Raw genomic sequence first — 16,295 nt, 5'->3', positions numbered from 1 at the left:
GCTGCCGCGGGAGCCGGCACGACTCTTCTCGTCTACCCGCTCCAGCGGGCAGACACGCAGCCTTCCCGACGGAGCGGTTCTTCGGGGGGGGGGGGGGGGGGGGGGGGAGTGCAACAGCACTTCCCCCCACCTCCTCCACACTCGGGGCCCGGGGATGGGGTCTCGGCCCCCCGAACATCTTCGGGTGGGCGTGGCGGCGCTCCCCCTCGCTCCGTATCGGTGGGGGTCAGGGTGGGCTCCTGGCACCCCGCGGGGGTACCTTCACGGGGTGTGCGACGGCGCACCCCGACTTTTCTTCCTTGGGGGGCAGCCCCCGGGACCTGACCCACCCCAGGGGCAGTTGCCAGACCGGCGGCGGAGCCCCACGTGCTTCGTCGTCAAAGGTCAAAGGTCGTGTACCTTCTGGGGGGCATATCTCAGCCCCCAGGGGTCCGATCTTCTCCATTTTCGCGTCCTCTTGCTCCTGGTGGCGCCCCCAGCCACTGGGTGCACTCTCCTTCCTCCTCTGGGTCTCTAAGGGGGTGCCTTCTGCAGGGAACGGTCTTCACTGGCTCCCTGCGCCAGCCCTTTGCCCGGCTCTGGTTCTGGGCCCCTCTTCTCCCTGCGCAGAGGCCACTGCTGCCTTTTTAAGGTGGAACAAGAGCAATATTAATGAAACAGGGTGGCATGCTGAAATAAAGCACCGCACCCGTGCACATTAATAGTATTGCGTGACTGTAGGTATGGAAGCTTGGTCCTGCGGGGCTCCCTCCTACCCCACTTACCTTTTAAAACATACACAGTGTGATCGCCAGCAGCGGAAGGCATGCAGCGGTAGGAAGGTGATCGGCAGCGCCGCTGTTGCTTTTGAAATATTTTTTTAAGGTGGAACAAGAGAAATATTAATGAAACCGGGTGCCGTGCTGTGTGCACATTAAAGGTATTGTGTGGCTGCTATGCGAAGCGGGTGCCATGTTAATAATCGTGTGTGTATTACGTGGCTGTTAAGTGAAGCGGGTGCCATGTTAGTAAGTAAGTAATCGGCACCCGCACATATTAAAGGTATTACGCGGCTGCTCAGTGAAACGGGCGCCATGTTAATAAATAAGTAGTCCCCAATAAAATACATAAAGACCTACAGTGTAAGGAAACTGTAGTTGGAAGGTGCTCCTCGCCTAAAAACGGAAGTGATGTATGGGGCGCACCAACCAATAAGAAGCCAGGAAATAGAAGCGACGCAGGAGTGAACCAAAGTCTTATGGCAGCATGAGTGATTACAGCAGGCCTTGCAGACAGCGCATGCGCGCTGATGCTGGCCTAAAAATAAGCAGGAAGGTGTCAGAAGACATAACCTGATATTTGTCCTGTCTTTGAAGTGCAGCAAATGCGACAAAGATGAATAAAGAATTTAAAGACATCTTTATTAATTGCTTGGACTTTCATGACCCACCAAAAATAGACTCATGAGTCATCAGTGGGTTTTGACCCAGAGTTTGGAAAACACTGAATTAAGGTGTACGCAATTCCTACCTTCATTTAAATTATTTGGGTTTGTTAATTACGTTTTAAGGACACAATCTGCACCTTTTCAGTATTCAGAGAATGCTTGCATTTACACTTATCTAGTACTAACAACATGTCATACAAAATTAGCATATTTCATTTAGCCATGCTGACTGAGCTAAATTCAGTCAATAATATGGTAATTTAAATACTTACATTTTAGAAGTAAGCATGCTGCAGACTAAGGAAGCTTTTACTAAACTCCTACTAAATTATACCAGGGAATCAATAATTATGTAGGCGGGTCAGTATCTTTCTACAGGGTAGTATTCTTAATAGCTGCAAGCCTCGTATCTTAAAGGGCTGAATCTTCCTTTGTGAAGGAAACCTGAGGCTGTAATATGTCTCAACCTGTCAAAGGCACACTTCCTGACTATGTGGGATCATTCAATCTCTTCATTCGCTCTATCACTTATTCATCCCGTAGTAATTTATCAGTAAGGGAATACTACTCTGTGTCACAGAAAAGGATTCCAACAACTCACCTGTTAATTCTGTAACTGCAGAGCACTGATGGGTACACCACTGGGGTGCATAATACCTTAAACTAGTAATACCCCAGTGATTTTCGAGGTCAGAGGGCTTGATAAGATAGTTAGTCTTACATATTCTGCTTCTTTTTTTGTTATTCCAACACCCCTCTCTCATGCACGAGTCAGGTTTCATTCAACAGGACACCACAGACACAGTCAGCTGCTCTCTGGTTTACTGCGGGAAGGCACTCATGTCAAGACAAATGCTTTTAAATGAAATGGATCTCCTAAGAAATAACACTACCTCCAAAAACATTTATACAGTGTGGGAAACTACTGCCCCTGGAGAAAGTCTTACATGCCCATTCCCGAAAACACTCCTAAGAACAGTAACAATCAATGAAGACGCTCACATGGTTTACACATGCAACTATCATTCCTGTCTGGAAGAAATTAGCTTAGAGGACCTGCTTCATCACCTGAAAATAAGAAACATATCTTATACAACAATAAAATGCCACAGAAAAAAGCACAAACCATTTCCAAGAAGGTCTGTGAGAATGTGTGCATCAAAGCCACATCCTACAACATCTACAATAAGGCTTGAGGAACTGTTGAAGAACATCAGCGTATACATCGACATTACCCATGGGGGAAGGCAAGTGTTGTCACCCGATATTTCACCTCAAAGCAACCTATTTGCATGGAAGAAAATGTCCTACTTCAAAAGTTTTAGCCTCTAAAGTGACATCCAGTGCAACCTTATGGATCAGTTCCTTCCTTTACAACCAAAGCCAGCTAGTGTTAATCAGGTGAAGACATTGTGGCCACAAAGTGAGCTATACGGTGGACATCAGAGGTCATCCTTTGCATCACTCATTCCATTCCAAAGCGGGAGCACTCATTGCCTCTGGCTTTATTCCATAGTGACCAGAAGAAAAATAAAAGTGGCACAACAACAGACTAGTGGAAGGGTGGGGAGGACTTACAGAATGGCCCTATAAGTAAATGCTATATACAATGTTACTAAAATCAAAAAAGTCTTGGCTAATGACATGCCTAAAAGGATAAATTGTGAAAAAATATGAATAAATGAAAGCTGGAGTTTTTACTACATTGCTGATATTCGGTCTCACATACAAAAGATTGCAGGTAAAACAATGATGTGTGACTTCAACGTTTTTGCAGCAATTAGTAACATTTACATTTTTGGGAGAACTACACTGCACTCCTCCTACAGCGTTCTTTGTAATAATCTCTCCATAATCTTGGTTTGGCATTAAATTAGCTTGGCAAGCTGATAAATTTGCATTTTTTTAAATATAATTAGCCCTGGCCAATATATGAAGCAAACACAATGGATGGCAACAGGGACACGTTTAAGAATTTATATAGCTCTGAGGATTCTTTCAAATGGTTTGAGTTTTTCCACCAGCAAAAACAGACAGTAACATCGGATGGGTGACCATTCATAAACACTATATCAACATGGGGCAAGTTTCACAGTCACCACTAAACCATGAGCAGTTTAATAGCAGTTACCTATAATAAATCCATACCAATACAAAGATCTCTAACAACCATCGCATCAAAGCAAAACAAAGGTTACTTACCTTCTGGAAAATATGTCTGGTGGTCACCAAATCTTCGTGTAGATTCCTTATCGTATAAATATCCCCAAGTGGCAGTTTCGTCTTCAGCAATACCTCTCCAGCACAGCCAGGAGGCACCATTAGGTTTCAGTAACAACTCCCTCCATCGGACAGCAGCGGCTGCCCATAGGGGGCACAAGGGGGAGCGACCCACTAAGCTATCACGCCTCACTATTCATCTCATTGCTTTAATATTGCAGCTTTTAAATGAAAACAAGCGTTCTCGCTGATCGCTGGTTTGTACGTAAAGCAGCTGAAATATCACCTTGCCAGAAGAGGGCTCCACCAGCTGTATTGCGCATGTGCCAGGCGGGGACCGGTACAGCCTGTCCTAACACAGGCGCAATGCATATCTGACATGCTGCACTAGCATGAGGAAGTGCAGCATGTCAGATAATGTTTACTTAGGGCCGGTCCGTCATGCACCATTTTACCTCCATCAGAAGCCATGATATAAGAAAAAAGACAGCCTCCTGTCATCATCATCATCATCATCGTCTTTATTCGATTATAAAATATCATAAAAGACACAAAGAAAACAAGGAAAAACAACTGTTCCAAACCATGTAAAATGCTTGAAATCCATCAATGAATACTTAAAAAGTTTGTTAAAAAGACATTAAACAGATCATAAGACTAGAGAGTGAACTAAAATGTTGAAAAAACAACATATACAAAATTAAAAATGGGAAACAGCAATGATAAAAGACCCACAATCCAACTTAACATAACTTCATGGGGGTACTACCGGAGAGTACTTAGGATCATAGTTTCTTAAAAACCATGCCCAGCCCAAATACTTAGCTAGAGCAATAGAGATGATCGGTAAAGTGCTTGTGCGTAAAATTCTTAACGCAACAGTACTACTCCTTGTACCTAGGGTTTTGCACATTGGAGACAACCAAATTCTTCTTGGGGTAGCATATAAAGGACAAACAAACAAAAAGTGGGCAATTGATTCGGCTTGCAAGCCGCAAGCAGGACATAATTCCGCACCAACACTGGACCATCTGCTTGTGAGGGACCTAAGTAGTAAGGAACCGGCTCTTAATTGGAAGTACAGTTTCCTATCGCCAGGTTTGGCGATCAGGTCCCAGAAAGATTCCAGAACGGGACAGCCTCCTGTCTTATTTGCACTTCTGATTGGGCATAAGGTCGCTGTGCCAACGTTTGTTGGATGTTGAAGTTTGGTTGAGAATCATGGTAGGTTTTTGGAATGTAGCACAGTGTGTGCCAGTTAAGTTTCCACCTCGATGTATGGGGGTGTCCCTTTGCAAGCGTGCCCAAGTGTGTGGGTGTATGTGTGCGTGTTTTTGTGCGTGAGGTTGTTTGGCATTTCTCAGTGGGAAAGAGTGGTGGACAGTGGAGGTGGGTGACCGACGGGCGAACATGGAGAGCCGTACTGGGCCTTTGAAATGTTTGCCATGCGGTTAAATAATGATCCTGGAGTCTGAGGAATGGTGCAGTTGCCGGCGGCTGCTGGCAGAAGTTGTGGACAGCCCATTAAGCTGCACACTAGCCATAAGGTGAGGGAGAAGAGAGTACAGTTGGCGGGAACCTCTGAACAGGTGAGACTAGCTCAGGGGCCAGTTAATCACAATGTTTTGGGCATGACGAATTGCTTTCAGAGTGCAACATTCCTGCCAGCGGAGGCTACACTTGGTGGGTCTCTTTTCTTATCTCATGGGCCTCAGGTTGTAGGAGGCAATACAGCCAGTTATGTGCTGCTCATCCTGGAGCACTATCGTGCCTTCTCAGAGATAGTGGACACTAAATGGATCCAAATGGAATTGCAGTTACAATAAGGAGTCTTCGGGGAAAGCATTTGGGTACATTTCTTTGGCACGCAGACACATTTCCCGTTGGCAAGTCAGATTGTGTCACAGTATTGAAGGGTATATATTAGGGGTGAGAGTTTTTCAACGCAAGCTTCCTGCTGCATTCACCTTTCCTTTCATCACGGTTTCTTTTCACTTCGAGCTCTTGACTTTCACGGTCATCAGTACTGTCTTGTACTTAGCGCTGCTGGCTTTTCTCCTGCATTGCTCTACCCTACATGCGGCCGGATGCTTATTATGCATGGAGCAAGTTTGTGATCTGTTGCATCAAACAGAGGATTGGTTATTCCACAGCACATGCCATGAGGTAATTTGTTTGAAGGTGTTCAAATGTATAATAGTGAATGGGAGGGGGGTTAGCCAGTGAAATGGAGTGTTGGCCTCGCATCACATGGTTTAGTGGCACAGAGAAGCCAAGATTTACCCAGATTTTCAATTTTCACACTGTGCAGTTTTGTCACTGGATGCAGGTCTTTTCTGAATGAAGGTTTGGTTCTTTGTCCTTGATTCTTGGAGGATGGGATCGAAGCGTCAGACGGGAGACACAGATTTGCGTTTTTGATGAAGGGAGATTTGCTTCCATTCAGGGCTGCTTCCCCATGTTGAATGGGGGTCAGCTGTGCCCACTGGGCCATATAGCCTATTGTGGTTTTTGGACCTGAAATAGAGACATGACCCATCACTACACCCCCCACCCTGATGATGGTGCCATTGCTGAGCTGATGGGAGATGATGCCTGTTGTGGTACGCACCCTGGTTGGCCTAGATTCTCATTATACATGAAGCAGCATTATAGTCTATCGGATCAAACACAGAGATTTTGCTGTGGTGCTTATCATGGGCTCGGGTTTTAGGAGTGCTCATGTCTGGAGATGGAAGAGGGGGAGGCTCACTAAGGTGGAGTGTTTCTCTAGGATCACACGTTTTTTTTCCCTAGGACCACACGGTTTGGTCCCAAATTTTTGGCTTCCACATTGTGTGGTTCAGCCTTTGGATGGGTGTCTCTTGCGCTTGCTTTGCATCATGGGGTTATGCGTTGGGTTTCATTCTTGGGGTTGGAGTGAGGTTGGCAGGCAAGGGCCACATAGGTGCTCGGTTTATTTGGGCTTGAGGGTCAAAGAGGACCTCTGGATAAATCGAGTATCTAGCTCAGGCCTGCAATGGCTCACCCACTAGCTGGATTTTTAGGTCAATGTGTGAGATGATTCTGCTGTTTGTTGTTGGGTTTTTTGCAAGTTTTTTGGATGGGGAGCTCAGTCATGGGCAAGGACTTTATTTGCACCTTACCACTTTCTAGATGCACCAGCCGCCACTGCCATCGGATATGATTGATAACATCAGAGTGTTTTAGGTATCCACTAGGGTTCCACCACCAATTCTGGTACTTTTTCCATGCCCCGTCAATGGGAGTGGAGAGGAACCAAGAAAGCATAATTTACTGCGAGAATACAACATCATATATAAATTCACATATCTTGGGATTTCAATCACAAGGGAGCGGGGTTGGTAAGGTATCTGCAGGAAGAATATCTATCCACCAGAACTATTGTTACCATAGGTAGGTATTAATTTCGTTTAATGGATATTTCTTCCCCCAGGCTCTTTGCTTTATGAACGAGTCCCCAAGCAATACTTTACAGGAGGAGGGATCGAGTAGTGCCAGTTTAACCAAGGGGATTATGCAACACAGCACTGGTTAAGTATCCATCAGTGCTTGGTCAGCTCTATGGAAACAGCCAATGCCCAAGTGGATTGAACGTGAAAATCCTCCGGGAGGTCTTTCTTTACAAAGACATAGAAGACCTCTATACGGAGTTTGGCTCAAAGCTAAATGGTGCATTTGGTCTCTGCCTTGCCTTTTCAGGTTCCAGCAAAGCCTATCAAGAGCTGATCATTCACTATGTCCTGCTGTGTGCACTGGATGTAATAGGGTACCATACACCTGAAGCCTAGTTATATGCAGTTGCCTTTTATAGGATAAGGAGGAGGAGAGAAAAATGGAAGGGTAATGGACTGGTTCATGTGGAAAGCAGATACAACTTTTAGAAGAATAGTTAGTAAAGTGGAAAGAACCAATATATCTGGATAGCATACCATGAATGGTGGCAGGACTGAAAGGGCCTAAATTTCACCAATCCTATGGATTGAAGTGATTGCCCCCAAGAAGATATTTTTCAAAGTCATAAGGTCAATGGAGTAACTGTACATCAGCTCATATGGAGACTCAATTAGAAAAGTCATGAGATCCAGATCCCGTGGAAGAACAATAAATGGAGTGGCAACTTTGCGCTGCTAGTGGATACTTAAACATTAAAGGCTTGTCAAGGTGGACAATAAATGCAGATAGATCTTTCAAATAGCCTTTGGCAGCAAGAAATTGCTGAACATCAAGTCCCATAAGATCGGCATACCATGTCCTCCTCAACCAGTCTGGTTCGATCAATATCGACTGTGCGTCAACTTCCTGTGCTTGCCACAGGAATCTCAACAAAAGCAAGATCAGTGGAAATAAATACAAAAGGCCTGTAATCAAAACTGTGACAATTCCCATTGACACCTTTTTGACTTAAGTGCTTGCTTGCAGATTCTTTTATTTTTCATATAGAAAGTGTGAAAATTTAGATAGAAGCAAAAGTGTTAGTAACAGGCAGGCATATTTTTTATTGTTTTCATTATGGTCGCTGTCATAAAAAAATATATACCTACAGTAAAAGTGGATGTGTTTCGATTGTTTAAGTTATGGGGCAAATTATCTAACCCTGGGCGAAGTACTACGCTACGCTCACGTAGTTTGCAAAGTTTGCGCTACTTCGCACTATGCGAATTGCATGTAGCACAGTGCAAACACACGTAGCGCAGCGGTCATTTTTTGCTTGCTCGCGGTCCTCAACGTCAAGTTGGCGACTGCGAGCGAGCAAAAGGACATCCCGGCAAAACTTTTTCCTCGTTCGCGATCAGCAACATCAAGTTGCCGATCGCGAGCGTGGAAAATAAACCTCCCAGCGAGATTCTCAACGCGGGGAGGTCAGGTTTCTCATTGCGAGTGGTCGCGTATGCTTGCGACCGCTCGCGATGGGAAATTACCAGTCAGCGTTGAGAAAGCTGCCGCTCGAGTAGAAAACTACTCGAGCGGCAGAAAACGACTGCTTGCACTGTGCAAGATGCGGTTTGCACTGATTGCACAGTGCCGGATGCTTGTCCGCACTGTGCAATCAGTGCGAACAGCATTTTGCACAGTGCCCTACGCAGTTCGCATAGCGCTACTACGCGAACTATGCCCAGGGTTAAAATTATCTATATGTAAATTGAGATGACGCTTTTATCACCATATACGTTTTGCCTTATTGAGACTTTAATGTCTCCAAAACTATAAAAGTGAGATAAAATCAGCAATCAAATATAAAAACCCAGGTATCGGACTGTTTCTAGAGACTTTGAGACTGAACTGTTGAGGTGCAGTTTGAAGCGACAACCAGCCTCAGTCGGGGCTGCTCCGGGAACAGTGCAGAGAAGTGGCCTTCAGCCTGTCACTGCTTATAATTCCAGGGCAAGCTCTGCAATCAAGAATAAGTAAACAGCAATTTTTTTGCCAAGAGTTGGAATACTGTGCAATCAAGCTAATTTTGCTTCTGTTAAATTTTAGTATAGTGCTTAGGAGTAGCAATAGGGTGTTAGGTTGCTAGGAACTTGCTAACCATATTTTTTCCGCTGGCTGTGTCATGCATTGCTGCATCTATTTTATCGTTCATTGTGGTTACTCTTTATACATTATGCACTAGACTTGGGCTTTTAAAATAAACATTTTAAAGTTCATCCGATTTCTCAGTGCTATTTTGGGTGTGTTATTTACTTATGAAAGAGGGTTTGGAGTTCCACTGTACCCCTGAACTAATCTAGAAATAAAATATCCATTATCAGAATACACAACTACCACAGTATTACTCAGTGGGTTGTGTACAGGTCACTGTCCAACTGAATTTCTAACTCATACTGTTGCATTGAACTGAGTCCACAAGGGGGCTAGAAATCAGAATCCAAGATCATGACAGGCCAAAAACCAAATTAACTCGAGGTGCGCCCAAGAAAACAATTAAGGGAGAAGTGAATGAAACAAAATTGAGCATATTGCAAACCCGGAGTTGGTGTACATGCACTGAACACTATTGTCACGGTTCAAATGCCAACATGGGCTAGAAAACTCAAAAATAATCCTGACTCTGTACTAGTCTGTATTCAAACATAAATTTTCAATTCTAGCAATCAAGGATTTTCTTTAACGATTCAAAACAAGTATTTGCTCTGAGAAACATTTCTCCGCTAAGGACAAAGCCCTGAAGAAGTCTCGCAAAACGAGACGAAACGCGTTGGCTACCTTGATGTGAATCGGTTTTAATGCAAATAAAGAAATTTCCACACACTGAAGCCAGTTTCATGAACTTGGAAAAACCAGAAGCAAACGTGGCTAACTGAATAGTGTTCTAACTTGTGTCGTAATTAATGATCTGGTCAGAAACATCATATTTACATAGCATAACATATAGTGGGTGCTGGTCTTGTGTATATGCTTGATCAACACTGTTTGGAAGAAATCCATATATGGATGCCCCAATCTGGAGAACATGTGTGGTTATAAATTTTATTATGAACTCGTGTGAACTGCGCACTGTTCACCTAGTGTTAAAACTAACACCACGTTTTAATCCAAATTATACTACTCAAACATTGTTTCCAAGTAAATTATATAACATTTACTTTACAATGATACTTATGTTGTCATTTTTTAACAACCAAATAAAGTTTGCCAAATTGAATCATACAAAAAAACATACATCAATTTGACCAACATACTTGTATATCAAAATGGAATTTATGTAAATCACATAATTGCATTTATAATTCACATGCCCAATGCATTTCGGAACGCAAAGGTTCCTTCTTCAGGGGCCAATCTGCAAAAAAATAAATGAATGAATGAATATTCCTGTCGGTGTTAACTACATGGGTGGCTCTGAAGATATGTAATGTATGTAGCGATGCATACCTGGATAGTCAGAAATTAAAGTTCCTGTGCGTGACGTTCTGAAAAAGACGTAAATAAGAGGTATAATGTACTGGATCACAATCAGCGGAATAAATGTTGAGAACCAACGTAGAGGGTTTAAAAGCAATAAGCTTACCTGTGTGTGTAAGATGAAAAGACACTAAGAGTAAACTGAACGATGCAAATGGAAATGGAATGGGTAAGACGTTGGTACAGCGTTCACATAAGTTGTGGGGATGAATAATGGTGGAAAAAATGAAATAAAACGATCTTACCTCGAAGAGGTGAGGATCCGATGTATTCTGAAAAATCAAAAAACATCGTACGGTAAACGCACGAAGTGCGAACATGCTGAGAGAAGTAAAGATCAGTGTGAAGGTACGGCGAAAAAGCTTACCGATGATCTGGGTCAATGCCACGGAGTCTAGTTTCTGCCAAATGCGTGCATAACAGCCGACCGCAAGATAAGAGTTTAAAACCAAAAACGGCTGTGAATGGATATAGAAAGCGGACTGTGACATCATGTTCATTCTCAGGGTGTAGCCTCTTTCCGTGGTCCTCCAGGAAGAGGCAACTGTTCTCATTTTGAAGGAGCCTGCAAAGCGCACTGCTAACAGTAAAAATCTGCCTTTGCTGAACCCATTGTCACATCGAATCATCTCCCAAAACCCCACACCATCCAGTCTGTTTATACTGGAATTGATTATGGTACTGTAGGATAGAATCCGAGACAGAAGGATGGAAGACCTTCACGGCAAGGAGCAGTGCCTCTTAGGCTCTTGGTCTGGCTAGGACACTAGAAAATCATTTGGATTCAATTTTGCAGATGAGGCTTGGTCGACTAAAATTTCTTGTGAAGAGTGGCACGGTAAGAACTTTGGGACACATGAAGCAGGTTTTTGTAGTCTAGCTATTTGTCAGTGGAGGCTGAACCCTAGAAGAGATCTCTCAATCAGCAAGAAGTGCCTCATTGAAGGGAATTGCAGGCTCAGCAATTGTAGAGGGGGGCTGCAAACTTTGTTAAAATGTTAGTTTTTGTGCCCACTCAATGGCAGCTTATTCCAAAGCTTCTAGTGATTTTCACACCACCATAGAGAGCGAAGACACTTATTCTGAAAGAAAGGCAGAGAGGTGAGAAATATCCCCTTCTGTAGGAGCATTCAGGCCAACTCACTCTGTAAATCAAGATATAAGCCAACACCAGTGTTATGGGGCGTAAGGAGGTTATCAGCCTCCAAGGTAAAGTTACCTGTACGGCAAATGACTTCATCAGCTATTAGGATCTGACCCAACATGTTATTCAATCCGTGCAAAGGTTTGCGCTTAGAAAGAAGTTCCACCAAGGACCAGACGTCAAAACATGCCCGAACCTTCCGCTTGGCAAAAAAATCTCTCCTGCTGACTTTGAAGTCACAGCTGATGAAGGCTCTGAAGACAGCATTCGACTATGCATCAAAGGAGGCGCTAACCAAACAGGAGGAATTGGATACGGGGTTATTGGCTTGATCTTCAGCACCAGGGCAGTAGCCTTGGTTAAGCTTCTGAGTGGTTACAGGAGCAGGATAGTTTCTTCAAGGAAGAAAATAATTTCTCCTTTATATGACACTGTGTTTTTTTCTGAGATCATTATTAAGGGGATCGTACCCTTCAAGAGACTCAACCTGACTGGAACTGCTTCTGCATGTCCCTGTTGGACTTCGCCACAAATAGCTTGCCTTCCTGTTCCCGGATGGCCTGCATCAATAATAAACAAGCATTTGCAATGCAATAGGTCTTGCATTTACGGGAGTTTGAGCTATTGGCATTGTAAATGACAATGCCTTTTATTTATGTTTTGGTTTTTAAAACATAAAATAAAAGGCATTGTCATTTACAATGCCAATAGCTTCCTCGCGTAAATGCAAGACCTGTTGCATTTTCAATGCTTGTTAGATGAGCTTCAAAGACTTTTGAATGGAAGCATTAAAAGAAAACCTCTCATAACTGTACCAACAAATAGGTCCTTTTTCTCACCAGGCACATGGCATGCATGATTAGAAGCTGTGTAGAAATAGCGCTTCGCGGTACTGTGGTAAACACTAATGTACTGGAATCTTTATTTGAATCCCTTTCGGAGCAGTCAGTAAAAGTGGCAAATATAATTGAAAAATTGAGCAGTTAACATGCACCTTTTGGTTTCACTTTTCCAAAATTATCCTACATAAAATCCTACTGAGCAATGTGCTGGGGGTTACTCACTTGGTGCACATGGGGTCTAAGTTTATACTTTTTGACAGGGCTGTTTTAAATTACCAGTCCGGCCCTGGACGTGTTCCAGAGTCGAGTCAATGACAAAGAAGTGGTCCAAATGCTACGTTCAGAAGGGGGAGGGTGTGGCTTAACGGCCAGTGCAGCCGACTTGGGCACTGAGAGATCCAGGTTTAAGTCTCGTCGTGTGCTCAACATCCTGTGATTCTAGGCAAATCACTTCCCCCTGCCTACGGACAGCGCCTACTGACCCTCACGGGTTATTAGCGGAATTATACAAATCCAAGTATTATATTATAGTATAATTATTAAGAAGAGAAAGAGGCAGCCTAAAAGACGAGGATCAAATGTCCAAGCAAAATGGAAAAAGTGGCCTAGAAGGAGACTAGATAAGGGGGGGGAGAAGTGGCCCGAACGCTACTCTTAAAAGCTGATGAAACACAACTAGTAGAAATGGACAAAGTATTGAGGAACTATATGCAGCCGTTCCAGGCGTTCTGAATTTCCGGTACCGACGGGAATCTCTGTACGCAATTACGAGTTTGCAGACCAAGAATTACTTGGCATAATTCTGCATGGAAAGCTGCATGTTTAAAGCTACAGATCTCATTTTTAATGAAACTGCACTACAGCAACAGCACCGGCCCCGATATAATATTAATGGCCGCCGAGCAGCACGGTAGCAGCAGAAAGCCTTTTAGGCTCTTATGCAACACGTAGCTAAATTAATTATTTGCATGGAAAGGATCCCATACCCCCGCCAGCCTCCGAGGGATCAGTGAGAGACGGACGGCGGAGGCGCTCATTAGCGACCCTCAAATGTCAGACACCGGGAGGAAAGAAGAGGCCTGACAGGGAAGGAGACACAGCGACACAGAGATCTGGAAGGGAGGGGGCGCGAGAAATACAGGGACAGCGAGGCCTAAGAAAAGGAGGGGAGCCAGGTAGAGAACAAATACGTATTACGAAGAAAACAAGACAAGCTTCTAAAGTGCTCCGGACGCGAGCGAGCGCCCGCCGCACCAAAGTGAAAGCAAATTTGTCACGGCGAGACGCGGCGGAGCATGGCACACGCACTTGGCGGGGAAGCGGACCCTTTGAAGTATGATGCCGAGGGCGCCAGTGGGCTGAAGCGCTTCCCCAAACGGATTGCATGGCGGCACGATGCAAGCGATTGTGCGCGTGCTCGCCATGCAATCCACTTTTGGGAGCACTTTGAAATGCCCCTCTTACTAGAGTATCGCATAGCGATTGTGTAAACGCAATAGCTAGGCGAGACCTAAAAAGTTGCTGGCCATGGAATCATGTTTGCAGACAAGAGACCACATGCACATTTCATAGGGATAAGGAAAGGCCATTTTCTCAAGGCATCTGTTACATCTGGAAATTTTAGGAGGCGATATTTGACTTAGTGACTGTCGAAATTCTCAGGAATGTAATCAGTGGTACACCAAGAAGAGTTTTGGGCCAGCATCAATGAGGCACGGAAAAACAGGAACAGCTGCAAACACACACATTATGCTCCGGATGGCAAAGTTGTGGCTGACTCCTCTAGGTGCCTAAGAACTACAGTTGGTGGTAAAAGATTTCCAGTCTGGGGCTTGGCTGAGATCCATTTGGGAAGAATCTATATTGACAATGGCAAAGCATTCATATTTGATTAAATCAATGACCGTTTGACTCCACCATTGGGATCCTGTGTGTGTTTAAAAAAAGTTACGGTACGGTCAAACACCATTACAGAAGCAGAAAGTCAGTCTGAAGGGGGGGAAATAAAAAGAGGCCCATATAGGGGGCATGCATTGAATTACTGAAATGCATAGTCTTTTCTGTTACTCTGCACTGCATGACCGACATATAGTCTTTTTGCAAATGATGACCAGAAGTGTATAATATCAAACAAATGAAAACAACTTACAGCAGGATCTCTTGCTTAGTTAGAAAGGTCAGTTCCTAAAAGGTAAAAGGAAAATTAAATTAATAGGAAACACTGAGAATTATGTTTTATAGTTAATATTCCACTCATCAAGTAAGAACAGTAACTTTTCGACAGGTTTATTGTAACAGTTAAGCAGCCCCTGAAAATGGTAGATTAAGGCTTAGTAAGGCATCAAATTAATAAAAATCTACAATAGTTCAGAGGCAAATACCAAATACAGCAGAAACTGTAATGTTAGATGACTCAAGACTGTAAGACATCCATCAAAAATTAACATTGCTGAACTGGGTCATCACTTTGCTCAAATCTGATGCATATGGTTTATTCCAATCAAGTATATTGCATTTGCAAGAGTTCTGAATCTGCAGCATTTTAATACGTGTAATTATTTTGTGTAGTCCAACCCAAGGCCATCTGAAGAGGATATTGATTATAGTGCTAATACTCAGCTAAACTAGTATTTTATAGACAAATCTGAACCATCATTATGTTTTAGGAATAAATCAAATATCCTGTTGGATGATAATAAGGAGAAATTTGTTTTTTATTATATATGTAACCCTGTAAAAAGCACTTAACTACCTATTTATTGGTATAATGGGATCACCTTGATATGACCATTGCATCAATTTGATATCCAGACGTTATAATAGTAGGGGAGGTTGTTACGTATCTTTTGGATATACCCTGCGTCTACAGGTTTAGACCCACCAGCCCAGTGGTAAAAGCACTGAGTTCGAAGCACTATGTAGGAGAAAGGCGGAACTGCTTTGCCACAGACCCGTACCCAGCCCTGTTTCACAGGGAAAGATGAGCATTCTGGTAAACGAAAAGTAACACCAGGGACGTATCAGTATTCAGGAAGCACACCTTTCATACTTGGAATGTCACACTCAAGCATCTGAACTAATAATGACACAATGTATGTTTAAAAACATTTATTGCAATAGTCTAAGAATTAGTACATGTGCTAGGACCATAGAACATATGAAGCAGATTGATATCATTAGGGTGACAATGAGAGTAAAACCCAAAAAGGAGGACCAGAATTCCTCCATTTCAAGCTCTGGGGCAGAGAAAGAAGATGTTGATTTGATGCCTTCTGACCTGAATGGTAAATACATTGATAAGGAGTTGCTGTCTGTAATTTTGACCATGATAGTACAGAATATGGGATTTCCTTTGGAAGAGCTACCTGTAACCTGTTTTAAGGCAATTTCAGCAACTCAAGTCGTTGAGTCTTCCAATTCATCAACACGTTCCGGACGTAGTAAAGAGGGACTGAAAGGATCCGGATCAACGTCACTCGTTTTATGTCCACTGTTTATTCGTTAGAAGACGTGGAGAAGTCCATGCCCGAGTCTGTAACAGTGGATTCCTTGGTCCCCGGCTTGGGTGGCAGAAAGTCTATGGCTGAGGAGAGTATTCTTAAGGACCAAACTGAAAAGAGTGATTTGGCCTTGAAGAAATACTATGCAGGAGTTAATCTACCGTTGAGGGCTGGTATATATGGGTGTTACACTTTGCAGTCTATAATTTCTGATATTAACAGCCTTTTTAAAG

At 43.5% G+C, this 16,295-nt stretch overlaps 1 protein-coding gene across 6 annotated transcripts in view; it reads right to left on the bottom strand.

Moving 5' to 3' along the window:
* CIB1 (calcium and integrin binding 1) overlaps positions 1–16,295 on the bottom strand; it is an 86,408-nt gene that overhangs the window by 52,484 nt on the left and 17,629 nt on the right. For 2 of the 6 annotated variants that reach the window (XM_085644399.1, XM_085644402.1), the window contains exons 2-4: positions 14,712–14,746; positions 10,822–10,848; positions 10,547–10,584 (exon numbers count right to left, since the gene is read on the bottom strand). Coding sequence is in view for 1 of the 6 variants with exons in the window: in XM_085644396.1 (XP_085500522.1) it covers positions 14,712–14,746 (35 nt within the window). In the remaining 5 variants the exon portion in view is untranslated. Of the gene's footprint in view, positions 1–10,353; positions 10,455–10,546; positions 10,585–10,821; positions 10,849–14,711; positions 14,747–16,295 lie in introns of all 6 variants that reach the window. The other 4 variants (XM_085644396.1, XM_085644397.1, XM_085644398.1 and 1 more) reach the window with 3 other exon arrangements.

This window comes from Triturus cristatus, chromosome 3_1 (genome assembly GCF_964204655.1).
Source record: "Triturus cristatus chromosome 3_1, aTriCri1.1, whole genome shotgun sequence".
Lineage (NCBI taxonomy): Eukaryota > Metazoa > Chordata > Amphibia > Caudata > Salamandridae > Triturus > Triturus cristatus.
Note: the sequence above shows the minus strand (reverse complement) of the source record. Positions and strands in the feature narration are given on the sequence as shown.